Source organism: Xiphophorus couchianus, chromosome 1, assembly GCF_001444195.1.
Source record: "Xiphophorus couchianus chromosome 1, X_couchianus-1.0, whole genome shotgun sequence".
In the NCBI taxonomy this organism is placed as follows: Eukaryota; Metazoa; Chordata; class Actinopteri; order Cyprinodontiformes; family Poeciliidae; genus Xiphophorus; species Xiphophorus couchianus.
The window spans coordinates 4,543,035-4,559,336 of NC_040228.1; the positions used below are offsets into that span (position 1 = coordinate 4,543,035).

Sequence of the window (16,302 nt, forward strand, 5' to 3'; positions counted from 1 at the left end):
GAATGACAATACAAAAATACAAGTAGTACTACATATTAAAAATCAAAAAATATCTTTGAGGTTATAATTGAAATTCATTACAAAGTGTTCTGGTCTTCAGGACCTCCAAAGATTTTATGTATGTATTTATTTTGATAATTGCATGTTTTTGAACATATTGTTTTTACATAAAAACTTGTAGGCCTGTAAAGGTGAATTGCAATAATATTGGTCTTGATTACAGTAATATGAAGTGGACAGGAAGACATACTGTCATAAAATACTGTATGTATTGTGTCTTTCCAAAATAACATCAAAAGATCAGTTTAAGGACAGTTCCAGAAAAGACAGGTGATTACCTTAGAGCTGGGTCTACCTTGGGTCATTGCAGAATATTTAGGCATACTGCAGGAATCTTTTTTTATATATATATTTACTAAGTAGCAAACATTTTTCCAACCAATATCACAATTTTCAAGAAATCATCCCATAAAAATGCAGAAGTGTGCTTGCTGATAGAGTATCCTATTATCAATTTCCCAGTACAAATGTTATTGGTTAGCTGATCTGATTTTTTTTCTTCCAAATCTTTATTGAAAGAAATGTGGTCCAACAAGACAGTAATTAATATGAACAGAATCCAGACTGATTATTCCCGTAAATACTTTAAAAAAAGATGCAAAAATTAAATGTTTTTCCACAACTTCCTTGTCGTTGGAGTCAAAGCTATTCATAATGTACTGTCCAGATTCTTATGTCAATAAAAAGCGGAGAAAAATGCTAAGGGCGAGTCATGGCTCATGTGACCGATACGGGGCGTGGCTTCCGGCGTCAACACTGATTGACGTGGATCGGAGCAGGAAGCCAGCAGTGACATCACTTTCCAGAAGTCCCCTTCAGGTTTCAGACAGCGACGAAGAGGCAGCAAAATAAAGGGAGAGCGCTACTCTGTGGGAGTCCTGTTGGTTCGAGTTGATATCCACACAAACACCGAGCAGGTGAGGCTGCTGTTTCTGTCAGCGTTGAGGTGAGCCCTTTCTGAGCGGTGATGGGTTTCGTTTCCCCCCACCAAGCTAACACCGTCTCGGCTAGCTCCCCTCCGCCTCCTCCGCTGTTTATGTCGGAACAAAGACGGTTTGCTTCGCGGCTCCGCGGCTCTGTCTGCCGTCAGATTTTCACACACGGTGCTTTTACTTTTATCGGTTTTTTCCCCCCTGCCTGGTCGTGAAGTGGTTTTAACAAAAGTCTTTTAAAACCAGTCAGGCTTGTTAATTTTTAATGATTATGCAGTAAGGCTAGCTTACGTTGACTGGCCAGGTTTTGTTTCTCAAATGCAACCTTAGTTCCCTAATAAAGTTGTTTAGGTTGCAAAACAACCTAAACTAATATTGTTTAGATTATTAATTTTTACATCTAGACGAGATCACCTTACACCGCATTTATCATTTCTAACCCTTTTTTTACGTCACCTATAGGAATAAATACAGCGACTGCCTTGTTATATGTCCGTGAGTTTGGTTTGTTATTTGCCTGTACTTGATGTAATGAAAGACATATTTAGCAGTTACAGTGTCCAGGGTGTGGGTCAGTTCATATTTTCCCATCAGTCCTCCGACCTCCCTCTCTCCCTTCCTCTTTTTGCTTTCCCAGCCATGTCACCAGACCGGAATAAGCTGCCAAAAACACCACATTCTTGGATCCAACCAATTCGTTCAGGCCCCCTGAAGTTAGCTGTCCAGCTTCCGCCTGCTTTTAATAGCGGTTGTCACATACTAGGGTTGAACAGAAGCAGTGGAAAGTGACTGAGTTTGTTTATTTCCCCGAGTATTTCTGTTTACATTCATTTCTCTGACCTCGTTACGTATTACTTGGACTACGAGGAAGATGAAATATACTAAAGATGAGAATACATAACTATCTGGCTTGTGAAGTATAGATTTCCACAACAGGATAAAAAAAAAAAACGGTAATGGAAAATAACAAACGACCAGGCTAACTATGCTTTGTATAGATATAGGCTGATGACATCACAAGAGGCAACTAGCATTAGTAAACACAACAACTGAGTGTTGAAAAACAACTTACTAATATCTAGATTTTTAATCTGCCAAGTTTTCATACTTATTCATTACTCATGGAATGAGTAAATTCAGTATTCTGTGTGTTTTACTGTCAGTCTGAACTCTGCCAGCTTCCCTGAACAACTGCGATGGTGTGGAGGGTTGGTATGGCTATAGATGGTTGGGAAATTAAATGTTGTCGTAACTCCTACCATTCACATATCTTCAGAGTTGTTGTGGATGGTGATCCTCGTAGCAGTTAGTCTCACAACAAATCAGAAGAAACCTCTGACTGAAGACATTGTTGCTGTTTGACAGTGTCACCGTTATACATGACATACTAAAGGCTCAACATCCAGGCAGCAGAAACAATACAGTAAAATGTCCTGTTTGACACTGTAGTGGAAAAATTAAAGTAAGGTCACACCTGCTGGTTGTATTGCTATATGTTTATTCTAAGTTCCTGTATATTCCCACCAAGTTAAGCTATTTTGGTTACATGTACAAGGTTGGACGTTGTTTTTCAAAGCTGCATGGGAACCAGTCTGTTTAGGATCCCTTATCCCTTTGTATAAAATTCATGTGTGTCTCTGCCTGGCAGAGCTTTTCATCCAGACCTGCTTCATTACTGATTGCCCTACAAGCTCTCTGTATTGTGCACAATATATGAATAAACCTGATTGAGTGATTTCACCTGAACAGTGCTTGGAAATAGTTTTTTTCCACGAAAAAAGTTGCTAGTTGTTAGTTGCTCTGCTAACTCTCCTCCTTTTCTTCTGCTTCTCCCTCTCTCCATGCTCTTTGGTCCTTTTCAACTCTTCTGGGTTTTGGGAGTTGTAATTTGGGTATTATTTTTACTTTTGAGATGCTAATTAGCTTCTTCCAGTTACGCATCACGGTTACGCATCAAATGTCCTGAAGTTGAAAAATAAATGAGAACAATGCCCAACCATTAAATGTAGTTTTGGTGATGAGTTATATTTGAAGTGAGTCTGACTTCTAGAAAAGAAAAGTTTTGCTTGTAACTATAAAATAATTGCCAGTTGTGACTTAATGTGCTTCTGTTTCATTTTACAAATCTTGCAATAAATAATGTCGACGACTAGCTTCCACTGCCGTTGCTAGGACAAGGTTATGTCATCAGGAGTTGCTCAAACTCCCATTTTCTCTCCAGTCCCATTCACGTCGAGTCCGCAGGTCGGTCCGAGAGAAGAACACAAAGCAAGCAAACGCATCGCTGAAAAGTAAACAGCAGAAGATATTTAAAATGGCCTTCTTTGTGCGCCAACACAATGATGGGCTTGTGTGTGTGAGGAGTGCGAAGAAGAGAATAGAGTAGTGGCTGGAGTAAAGCTGGAGGACTGAGGTGTCTCAGTGATGCGATTGTGGCCGGCATATTTACTTTTTTTGGGGGTTCTTTGCAGATTTGACATGTCTGTGTCAGAGCAGTTCTCTGTGCCCATAGACTGTGGTTATGTAAACATGAGTCAGCGGTGTGGGAATATTAAACATTTGGTATTTGGGATGGTGCGTTTATGTGGGAAGGGTCTGTTTAGACTCAGTGTGGTGTTTTAGCTTTCTCTGGTAATTCAGAGGAAAGCAAAGCCGTTTCATGGTCGACTGTTATTAGTATTAGATAACAGACTGATTATTGGGAAGCAACAGACTGCTACTTCCCAAGTGCCGGACCAATAGATTTAAGAACTCTTTTGTCCCCATGCCTTCAGACTGTACAATTCCTCATTGGGGGGGGTGACACAGGACAGAGGGTAGAAGGAGTAGTGACCCCTTGTATTTTTCTCCATACTTATCAGGTCAAACCACATTGTGCAATACGATATCACTGGTCAATCTATCCGCCAAATTCTTATAATTTTTTTTGTGTTATATTTATTTATATTCTATATTCTTATTCCTTGTTTCTTGCATAATTTAAGGTTTTGGTTACTCACATTTAGTGTCTACCTTAGTATTTAATTTGTATTTTTGTATTCTTTTGCACTTTTGCTTACTGTGTGTTATCTTTGTTTTTTGCCTGAGAGCTGCTGGTAACTTCAATTTCCTGAGGGAGTCTTCCCAAGGGATCAATAAAGTACAAGTCTATTAGTAGTTTTGATATCATTCACCTATTGGTGTTTTTCTATTGTGCAATGAGGAAGTGATTTATCTACACGTCTTGTGACCGACACATTGTTGTGTAATGGACTGACCTCCTAGATCTGCAACTATTGACACGTCTGCACTTTGATTTACATCCTGAAGAATATTTTTAGCATATTTAATAACAAGGACTTTTCCTTTTAATCGTTTTTAGAAATGTCCCGATACAACTTTTTCACTTCTGATATGATACAAATATCATAGTTTTGATTATTGGCTGATCCCAATATTGAGCCAATTCAATATTAACATGGGTCATATACTTTTATTACTCATTTTGTAGTGTGGAATAATAGAAAAGGCTTGATAAATTAATATTACTCAGAGAAGAACAGTCCACAACAATAGGTATGAAAACAACTGACCTCTTTATTATTAATCAGTGGATCTGTGTGAGGGATACAAGTACTGTAAGTCACAATAAGTCAATTAAACGCATAATAAATTAAAACAAGCTCCATAATTTCCATTTGCATGATTTTGTTTCTTTTGTCTCTTTCTTCTTCTTTTTTTTTTTTACCAAAAATTGGATGATGAAAGTTTTCAGTTTGATGCTTTGGCCTCAACTAGATCAGTTTCTTTTACAGACACTTCATAATTAATTTTGTGTGTTGTTTTGTTAACTTATTTTAGATATTTAATATGTCTTGTGGTGTTTATTGTTCATTAGAATTCAAAGTTTATAGACATTGGAGATTATGTTCCTGCGTTATTATGCCATTGCCACTACGTTACGTGAAAAGGGCTTCAAAACAACTATATTATTATTTATAATATATATTCTATTATCGTTGTACACCAGCTAGAAAGACTTGTAAAGTTGTCCTTAATATTACTATTGGATGAAATATTGTGCTTTTTATTTCTTCCTCATATATTTAGATTTTTTTTATGAAAGAGGCAGCAGCCAGCTACGTTTTATTTCGGTTGCACCAAAAAAAACGGATTTGAATAAGTAGCTCGATATAAGGTTCATGTTATTACACAGAATAGTCTCCTCTTTAGCAGTTTGCAAATTTGCTAGCTGATGATCTACAGAGAGGGTTAGCTGATAACAAAACAGTTGAGAACAGGTATTAAATTTGGGTTATGACCTTTATGGATTATAGCCTAACAACAACATCCAGGAAGTTCTACTTCTACTTGTTTCTCCATATTTTGCTCCTCTGCCACTTTCTGTTTCCATCTTTGTGCAGCCTCTGACAGCCTTTGCATTTAACATTTTAGAGAACGATGAGGAGACAAATTAAAGGCTCATTTTCTAATTAGGTAGTTTTGTACCCGACTATGTTGAGGGTGATGCAAGGTGAGCTGATACTAACCGTGTATCAGTTCATACCTGCCTTAAGGATGTTTTTAAAAAAAACTTCTGTAGTCTTCTGTAAGGCAGTGTGTTTGTGTGTCTCTGATAAATAATATCTAGCAGCAGATTTGATCAAGGGTCATAATTTGAGATCAGATCCTCAGTTGATGGTAACAGTGTAATATATATTCTTTGGCAAAAGATTTGGCCGATCACCAAGCCTCCAAAATGAAATAAATCAGCACCGATAAATCGATGCACCCTAGTGATTTGTATCACTGAACTTATACACAGTCACTGTAGTTAATCAGTGGTACAAAAAGTGGGTATGTACTGCTATGAGGGGCCAATGTGTGCACCAAATTATGGTGGAAAAATTAGTTCTCGTTGACATTTTCTGTATTTAATTTGATATTCTCATTGAACAAACGAGAGAAAATAGTAAAACTAATATTGACAATTTGGACAACCCCAGTGGGCTAAAGAAGAGAAGCCATGATCTGTGGACGATTGGATGGAACTTAATGTCAGTGATAAATCACACCCCTTTGTTGGACAAGGTGGTGTTTCTGTAACGTTTTGTTTGGTGCAGGTCAAATAAAACCAAACACAAATGTTTGCCTTTGGAAAAATTCCTTCCAGAACCTTGATAAGAGGCGGACAATCAGATAAAAGAGCGACAGCTACTACCACTGCAATAAATCCACAGGTGGACTTTGACCTTTCCAGTTCTTTTCGTTTGCTGAAGCAGAAGTAGGTTTGTGGGTAATGAAGTCATTTGAGAGAATTGGTGTCGCATCTGTCGTTATCTTCCTGAGAGACTCGCCCAGCTGGGCTGAGCCGTTGCTCAACCTCAGTCAGCTGATTTCCTTTCATTTCCACAAACTGCTTCAGGCTTCTGTCATGTTTAGATCCAAGCTAATGACGCTGGAGCTAAACTGTGCTTTCAGGAGACCATAAGGGAATTTAAAGTGTATTGTCATGGAGAAACACAACCCTCTGCTTGTACCTTTGTGTCCACTTTCTTTCCTGCTTCCTTCACGCTATTTCAATTAAGGCTTCAGTTAGATTATTTTGGATAAAATGTCTATTTGTTGTCTGTTAAAGTGGCACGGTCTTCTTTAAAACTGCCTGTGTTTGGCTTTAACAGCTGAAGTATTAATATTTTATTGACCTAATCTCTTCCAGTAATGCATTTCAGCTTTGCAGAGTAGTTTGATCCAGTTGTTTCAGTAATGCTGCTTAAGTTCTACGCTAATGGATAACATGGTGTTAAGGTAAAACCTTGCTGCTCACAGATGTTTCTTTCTTTTTTTTTTCTTCTCAGAATGTCTCTGTATCCATCCCTGGAAGACCTGAAGGTCGACAAGGTCATCAAGGTAAGAAAAATGTGCTGCTATGTCTCTGTTTATAGCATGTTGATTCACCGAGATGTTAAGTCATTATTTGTCGTTTATAGTAACCAATTCTACGTGAGCGTATGTGAAGGCCTGTTTGAAAGAAGCTAACTGGATCCCAGCTCTTTCGACTGAAAAATGTTGCAAAGATAAGATTCTTGGGGAAATCAGGTTTTAGCCAGATCCAATGTCTCTGCAAAAGCTGGGATCTGAGAAGATAAAAGAGCAACATTTACGTTTTTCTGAGCGGTCAGATTTACTGAACCGGTGACCAAAAGAAAATCAAATTGTAAAATAAAACCAGGTTCCGGAACTTTACGTGTTTATTTGAAAGAATTAATTACATAAATATTAGCATGTTAAAAAATTTAGCGCAGTTAATCACCTTTTTTATACAGTAACTCTGACGCACACCTCGCTGTTTCTGAAAAAAATTAGTCCCTTTGAATGTTCTTCACTTGGTATCAACAGCCACACCAAAGTGTGTTGTGTGTCACAGTTTCATATGTGAGTTTCTAAAAAAACAATCACTGGTAAAGGCTGATGAAGCTAAAATCATCGCACTATAGACATTTTTTGAGTGCCTCTCTAGTCTTCACTCAGCCCTCATTTGTTTAGCTTCCACGTTACTTATTCTGAATACTGATTCAGATTTGTGTTTAGCATAGTTGAAACCAAACGAGCGCATAATAATTCCTGCCTTATCTTTCCCCAGACCTTCATCATGTCTCTGTTTTGTCCTTTTCTGTTGTTCTGAATGGAATCTGCTTCACTAAGCCTTCATTTGACTGCTGTGTCTGATTGCTTTCTAGGCTCAGGCCCAGTTTGCACAGAGCACCGCCCCCATGCCGGCCATCACTGAGGGAACCTACCAGCCTCGGCCTGTTACTGCTGGGATGCCAGGATCCAGTGAGTCGCACGCCGTGTTGCGAGTGCTAAAGCGTTTAAAACAGAACCACTCCGAGTTACCTAGAGTTTTCTATAATGTTTTTATTTCTTGCTCTTTTTTTCTTTGCTTCTGTCTGTCTGGTAGGAAACCACCTTATTTTGTGTGAAATTCTGTCAGTGGCACACATGATTGCTCTGAAATCATCTGAAATGGACTGAAGATAGGCAGAGATTAGAGACAGTGGAATTTTTGCTAATCTTCTCCCTTTTCCCCGCATCCCATTCTCCCACCCCTTCAGAGATTCCTCTCTCTATTTGGATGCAAAGTCCTGTGGGTTTTTCCTCTTTTGTTTTCACCTCAGCAGAGCTCGCTGCGAGTCGCCATGGCGACAGGCTCTGGCAGTTGTGCTGGGATAGAGCGAAGGGAGGTGAAGGAGAGACTCACGGGCATTTAGCGAGCTCGAGAGGAAAACTGGAGTCTAGTTGAAGGAGAAGGAGATGAAACAGGGTCGAATTACTGACAAAAATATTTCTTGCATTAAATATTGTAGTAAAATGCATACGCTAATTTTAAATTACTTTAATATAAAATTGATAGGTTTAAAGATTTGTCCCATTAAACCTGAACATGTCAGCGGATCTGCTGTTGTTCAAGCAAGATTTTCATCAAGTATTGGTTTCTGATCTGACATGTCAGCATGCTTCAATGCCTCTATCCTTAGTGTATTGGACATGCATTATATTTCCTTCTGCAAAATTTATTTTCACACTGCCAAGGCAGCCTTAAGACAAAACTAACTTACAAGTAACTTTTCAGCAAGATATAGGAGCTTGTTTTAAATCATTGATTCTTTAATATTAATGAAGAAGTTCTGGTTCCACTGGCAGATTTTTTTTCACTCATAGCAGGAGAAAAATGTCTTGTTACAAGTGAAGTCAGTCAAACTAGTACTTTTGAAAACCTTCCATGTGTTCTTTAACAGCTGATTAGAGAGTAATCAGATTCTCTATCCACCATGTTTGTTTGGCATTTTTAGGACAGAACCAGGACAGAAGGTCTGGAACCACATTGGGTTACTTGAGGCACAGACACAGACTTACCGCTGCAGTCTTCTGGTACACGCAGCATTGTGGAGGAAAATTATTGTAATTATTAAGAATTTGAAGAAGATAAAAAGATAAGCTCCTCAAAATTTTGTGTTGCCTGAAAAATATAGGCAATGACAGATATTTTTATTTTATTTTTTTATAGTCGTCACTGTCAACGATGAGGCCAAATTTCAAGATTTTTGTATTTATGACTGACTCCAATCTTTCAATCTTTTTATTTCCAAACTGGAAACCCATCAATCAACATTATTGCTGGTCATTATTATTCATTATTTCACTGGTGTCTTATTTAGTACCATTAGTAGTCACGCTTTAACTCCTCAGCTACTTCCTGTTATTAAATCTCCATCCTGCTGGTCAGGGTGACCTTGTTTATACTTGGCAGGCCATCATAACTAGCATCACCTAATTGCTTTGTTTCTGTTTATACATTTGTTTATAGACCAAAGAAGATGAGTAACTGTAGAACATACAGTTATGTGGTCATGTCTTCACAAGCAGGAAAAACCTGCTAATTCCAGTAATCTGTAACTGAACACTGCTGTTGTACAACATGGCTGCCATCATCTGATATTCTATCAGGTGTTTTTACGCCTGTGAGTGAAGAGCTGATTGTGTCTGTGTTCAAAGTTGAACAAAGACCTCACTGGATTTCTGGAAGCTTTTCTTTCCAACAGAGGGCGGACCATCTTTTCTGTCTTCTCCCACTCATTTTGTTTTTTCATCTTGCATCTTCTTTTTTTCAGGTTTGTACCCTAATCTGGAGGAGCTGGGAGATTACATGGGTCTGGCCCTCAACAGCGATGAAGTCCAGCGGAACCTGGCTCTTGTTCCTGTGGCTGACGATGTAAGCATTTTAGTGTTTGTTTGCTTCATCATTATCATCAGACTTGTTAGTTTGTTTTAAATAGGAAGTGTTATGTAAAATGGACTTTTAAAAACACACCTGAAATGCTGCCTTGATTCTTTCATGCATGTTTGCAAAATCCTTTAGTCGCCATGGCAACCATTCAGCTGTGCAAAATGCTTGGATGGATGTGGAGCTGCCTTCGAGGACTAAGCTTCTCCTAAGAGCTGCAGATTTGGAGCTTCCATGACTCCCCCTCTCAGCTCCTTCAGACTAGCCAGCAGCAATTAGCAAACACCTGGTGTAACTGTGCATCTGCTGAGCTCATTATAGAAAATACTTCTCAGTGAAACGCTGGTAAAAACATTGTTAAAGGGTTAACCGAAAAGCGATGTTGCGTTGAGTTTATGAGGGTGGAGTTTCAGAAAGAGCCGGAGTTTCTTAAAGAAACAGATGCCTAATTTCAAGGCATTAAATTACGAAGTCACATTTCTTTTAAGTCTTATTTGTCATCGCTTTTCTATAACTGATGGCAACGTGGTTACTGGATTGAGTTTTAAAATGGCGATCTGTGCCTGGAAAACACATAATACTGCCCTTTTACAACCAGAAGAGGTCAGGTTGGATTGGAAACACAGAAAGCTGCTGCTCTGGCTTCAACCCAGCAGGAGCAGGAGATCCAGTCTGCAGAGTGACTCACTGCAATGCCTGAAGCTGAATGGGAGATTGTGATCCCTTCACGCTCCTCCAGCAGTGTGCTCCTGCCCCCAGCCTGTCGGCTTTTATGCTGTTTGATTCAAACTCTTGTCTTGATGCTTCACATTTTTCATCTTCTTTTTGAAAGCTGAAAAAGTGAGCTTTCTAAAGCATTTTTAATTGTTCTGCCTGCTGAAGGAGGTGATGAAACACAATCCTCCCACATACAAATGAAATATTTATCAGTGTCAAAATGTGGAATGGATTGAATGATCTCAAATTATGTGCTGTTTTGATGAGCTTTAATAGAATCTTAAAATGTGAGATTATAAAAGCTCAGACTGGTATTCAGATGTATATGTGTTGTGTACCCATGTACAGTTGAAACCAAATATTTACATACATTGAACAGTGAGACACACTTCTTCTCACTGTTTGAAGTTAAATCTGACCAAACCTTTCTTGTTTTAGCTTAGTCAGAATTACCAAACTTAATTCTATTTGCCAGAAAACTTGTCAAACATTTTTTAGAAGTTATTTTGTACATTTCCTCAAAATCAAGACTTTACATGCACTTGGTCAGTATCAGGGACAACTCTTTTAAAATGTGTGCCTTTTTATTTAGTGTATGTAATCATCTAGTTTCAACTATATATATGTAATGTAAGTGTGTATATTTAAATATAAATATGTGTATACATATAGATGGCACATATCTCTCAATATTGTAGACTGCTGAGTCTATAAAAATGGTCATCCTATTCCTTTGTTGGTAAATTGTAGGTTGGAAAACGGTATCTTATTTAGTTTTCTTTTTAGAAATGTAAATTTACCAAAATAAGTTGATGTGAATAGCTCTTTTTAAATCACAATCTTTCGTCTTCCTTCTCCTTCTTTCTGAACCTTCTTGTTCTTCTTTGCTCCTCCAACACAGCAGGTGGCGCTGCCTTCCAGCTCCGGCCTGGGGGCGATGGTCCGCCCCGTGACGGGAACAGACATGGGCATCAGGAGGGCAGAGATCCGTCCCGGCCTTCGAGAGATCATCCTCTGTAAGGACCAGGATGGGAAGGTCGGGCTCCGGCTGAGGGCCATCGACAACGTGAGTTAGCAACTGTCTCGCCCGCGCCGTTGCCGCGCGTAAATGATTTAGCACACACTGATTTTTAACACCTTGTTCCACATAAGTGCTTTTGATGTGCTGTAGAGGTGGGCCCTTTCTTACACGGCACTTGGTTGTGTGTAAAAATAAGAGATTTCTCGGTTGAGTTGGATGATGTTTTGATTAAGCCTGAAACTTTAGAAATTGTGATAACCACTACATTGCCCAAACTGATCATCTATGTGACATTCTTGTTAGAGGGTCCAAAATTTGTCAAAGGCTAATTCTAAAAATAGGCGGTAGACCAAATGTTAGTACTACAGAGTATGCTATAAGGCATGTGGTTCTCTCACTAACTTACAGATTAACAAACTGTCAAAACTTTGTGTCTTCCTGATTTTAAGTAAGAGTCCATAAATTAAGATTACCCATGTTTTGTCACCTGTTAATCTAGAACTCTGCTTGTTGGAGAGTTTTATGAAAGTAGAGAAAGCCCTTAACTAATTTAAGGTGACGTTTTTGGAAATGGCCCTGATAGTGGGCAGAAAATACTGTACATTGCTACTACATGGAAGTCTGATTCCTCCCCATCAACATTGAAATGGTATATGGAGACAGATTGTGTATAATCTCAGAAAGGATACAACACCTTTATTAAAGTTTTGCAGCCTTATTTAAGTTATTTAGATAAAATGTGATGCTGAAACTTTTTTACTTCAATGTGCTGTAAAACTGTCTTAAATTAACAGAGCACCCACTTGGGGAGGAGGAATGAGGGAACTGGGGGTTGATTGTCTGTGTATAAACTGTAAAATGAGCTGTTCTCTCTGCTCCGCTCACTAACTGAATGTTTGGGTTGTCAGGGGCTGTTCGTCCAGCTGGTCCAGGCCAACTCCCCCGCCGCCCTGGCCGGGCTGCGGTTCGGGGATCAGGTTCTTCAGATCAACGGACAGAACTGCGCTGGCTGGAGCACAGATAAGGCCCACAAGGCTCTTAAAGCTGCGGCGGAGACCCGCATCGAGATGGTGGTCAGGGACAGGTGAGGACCATTTGATGTGAAGAGGCGGGTAATAAAACATGACATAAAACTATAATTCCAGTCATTTCTGTTTTATACTGTAGGAAATGCTGTCTAACTAGCTTGTTAGTATTAGGAAACACCCACTTAGTCACTGTAAAGGACTGAGGTCATTACTTTATTTTTTGATGTTACATGATGTAGTAATCCTACATTTTAATTTAAGTCCAGGACATCAAAACTGAAGCTTTACCCTTTTAAATCGCTGATTGTAAATCTCTGATTGTCCGCTGTGAATTTTTTGTTTTCTAAGACCTTTTCAGCGCACCATCACCATGCACAAAGACAGCTCAGGACACGTGGGCTTCATCTACAAGTCTGGAAAAATCACCTCCCTGGTCAAAGACGGCTCTGCTGCTCGCAATGGCCTGCTGACCGAACATTACATCTGTGAAATCAACGGACAGAACGTCATCGGACTCAAGGTCTGGCTGCTCTTGTGCCCATCAGTCACGGTTTTGTAAAATTCTCTTAGATGATGTAAAAATTCAATACAGGGTGGGATTGTTACGGTTGTGACAAAGGAAAAGTAAGATTAGGTGGATTTATTGTCATGTCGCATTTGGATTCAGTTGCATTTCCTTCACCTTTTACACAATCATGATGCAGTAAACATGCTTCCCCTATATCCACTATTTAAAATAATATACCCAAAGTTGAATCCAGATTGCTTATTGCATTTTTGCAAGCTGATGCAAACTCGCCAAATGTAATGTTACAAATGGTAGGTTTTAATGGAAAAAGGATCAACATCTTTTTGCTTAAACTAATGTTACCAGTTTTGGGTCATGACCCCGTTAGCTAACAGGTAGTACTTTAGGATACAGAATCTAACACTTGCATACACTGCTTTGTTTGAAAGGAAATAAATGCTGATATTTTAGAATGAAGATTCAGTGACTATATAACTAAGGTCAAAAGATTAAAATTAACACAACTTTGCATGTTTTATTAAAATAACAACTTAAGATGGCCAGAGTTAAACTAATGTACTCGCACTGAATGTAATCACAACTAAATGTTTCTTAGCAGTCTGTTCTGACATTGGTATTGCACACATCCACATATTTTAGAACATGTTCTAGAATATTTGTACGTGTAAGTGCTAATTTTATCTCCTGTATATTTTTCCAATAGGAGTTAATTCCTGACATGTCTCTGTATTTTCTAGGACTCTCAGATTAAGGACATTCTGAACACTTCCCCCACCACCATGACCATCACCGTCATGCCCAAGTTAATCTATGAGCACATGATAAAGAGGTACGCCCAGCTCCATCCTTCCATTTTAATCTGTCTGCTCATTTATAATTTAAGATGTTAATTTTTTTCTATTATCTCACTGGCAAAAGTGTGCTGTCAATGTTTCTGGTATTTTAAACGTATAGTTAGACTGAGACACTGCAATAATAGTTGAATGACTCTTATGCTAACGTACTTTTGGACAAAATTACATAAAACCCGAATTTTAATTTATTGATTGGTCATTTAAGCAGTATGTTATAGAAAAGATCGAGATTCATAATCGGTTCTAAAGTAATTAGTTGATAAATTGACTGAGATTGAATCAATTTTCTATTTAGCTGAATCTCCTAAAAAGTGTAAATATTTAACTTTATACTATATATATTTTTCAAGTATTTTTTAATTGTGTGATGTTTTACTCTGAAATGGTAATATGCAACAATGTTGAAAATGTAATCCTGCAGTTCATCAGAAGCTACCATTTATTTCTGATAAATGGTCACAATAACATATTTTACTGGATGATGAATTGCCCCATAATGTTGTTGAGACAATCTTCAAGTAATATATTGCTAATAATGCAAGTCCAACGTTTAAATAAACTTTAATTTCACAAAGAACTCTTAACACTGGAATTGTAAAATATTTTGAATATCCTAAATGAAATGAAACAACCAAAATCAATAAATAAAACCTAAATAAAAACGACACACAACTAAAACCATAAATAAAATGGATTACAATGTCTCTGTAAGCAGAATTGCCCTTCAAAAAATATAATGGAGCTCATTTTGAATCATCATGGATATCACCCGGATAAAGCGGAAGAAAATGGATGGATGGATGGATGGAAGCTATTAATTAATTAATTTATTGCAGCGAACTAGGATTAATGAAATAAATGTGATTGCATCCCGTTTATTTCCAAGCTGATGGAAACTGTATTTGTCCAGGATGTCCACTGGCCTGCTGCGGTCCTCCATGGACCACTCCGTCCCTGAGGTGTGAGGACCGTCAGCCATGCTGAAAACCGTCACCATGTCTACAGAATAGTTCCTCTTGTCATTTTTAACCGTTTTGTCTTCTGTCTTCATACCAAGAAGCCTTCAACTTTACATCACAATCGTTTTCCTTCATTACCTGTAACATATTCTTAAAAAAAAAACTTTTTTACTCTTCGCATTTCTACATTTTATCATTAGTACTGTCTGTATGTTAACTTAGTAGTCTGATATGTAGTACGCATCTGTTTTTCTTTTTTTTTTTTAATTCAGGATTAGGACTATAGAGTAAGTTTTTTTTGTTTGTTTTTTCTTCTTTTTAAAAAGAAACATGCACAAACTATCATGAGTCCAGATCTTCCTCCTCAGTATGGAGCCAAGTCGGTGACACTTCATCCTTTCCTAAATGCTGTAGAAGTTGATCGGCAGCCATGCGGATAGAAGATGTAGTCTCTGCACACCTTTTTTTTCTGTAAATAATCCAATCTGAATTAACACATGGGCTTTCCGAATCAAAAATAAACTAATCTAATTTCAGTGTACAGCCATATACTGGGGGCCAGTAGGAGTGGTTTGTTTTTACTTCCTCTCATTTAACAATGAGGATCAGGTTTTAGTCAAACATTGTGAGTGTTAACATTTGTTATTATTATTATTATTATTAATTTGCTGTTCTGCGATTCAAAGTCTGAACGCAGCAGTTATCCATATTGTCCAGGAGGTGGCGACCTAGAACAACACAGTTCCAGCCTCTGTGCAGCTGCAACAAACACTGCATGTTCCAGGGGGAACTGTTGGGAAAAGAAACAATGTTTGGAGGACTGACTATATCGGATGAGGGAAATAAAATAATAATCTGAATATTATCATGGTCGCCTGTTAAGAGGTAGTAAAGCGTTGTATGGTCTTGTGTTTCATGAGGAAATGGCTGATATTATTTCATTGGGGGCCCCGAGCCGGGCCCGCCCACTAAGTGCACTTTTCATTACCTTATAAGAGGTTTTTTCTCCTGTATTATCCATTTCACCTTTTTTAATCTTTGTGGTGCCTCGTGTTAACCAGACAACTCTTAAAAAAAAAAATCCGATTCGGTCATTCAGAAAGGACTTCCTGCTGTCTTCTGCTGCATCTTGTCTCACAACGGGTGACCGATGAACACGCCGACCTTATACTTGTAAATTCCCACATGTTCCTCCTTTTATTGCTGTTCATTTTCGGGATGCATGTACTCTTTTGAATTTTCTCCATATGCAGTCTGATAAAAAAAAAAATGCTGTCATTCTGTAAAAAATATTACAAAAATCTAAAAGTTTATATACAAATGTAACCAAGATAATATTGTAAAACTGAATAAAGTCTTTTCTGTTCACACCCTGATTCTGCCTCACTGATTCACAGTTCGACGACAAAGACGACAAGAATGCTTCCATCATGCTCTT

General features: G+C 38.2%; 1 protein-coding gene across 2 annotated transcripts; it reads left to right on the plus strand.

The window, feature by feature from the left end:
• Positions 1-820: 820 nt before the first annotated feature.
• Positions 821-16,234, plus strand: sdcbp2 (syndecan binding protein (syntenin) 2). Of its 2 annotated transcripts, none has more exons than XM_028038175.1 (9): positions 821-977; positions 6,830-6,881; positions 7,712-7,808; positions 9,644-9,744; positions 11,375-11,539; positions 12,403-12,578; positions 12,871-13,042; positions 13,789-13,880; positions 14,816-16,234. In XM_028038175.1, exons 2-9 carry the CDS (start codon positions 6,831-6,833, stop codon positions 14,868-14,870), a joined length of 909 nt encoding a protein of 302 aa, XP_027893976.1. In that variant the 5' UTR covers positions 821-977; position 6,830; the 3' UTR covers positions 14,871-16,234. The 2 variants fall into 2 exon arrangements, with proteins under 2 accessions (XP_027893976.1, XP_027894053.1); XM_028038252.1 differs by having other exon boundaries at positions 11,378-11,539.
• The last annotated feature ends 68 nt before the right edge of the window (positions 16,235-16,302 follow it).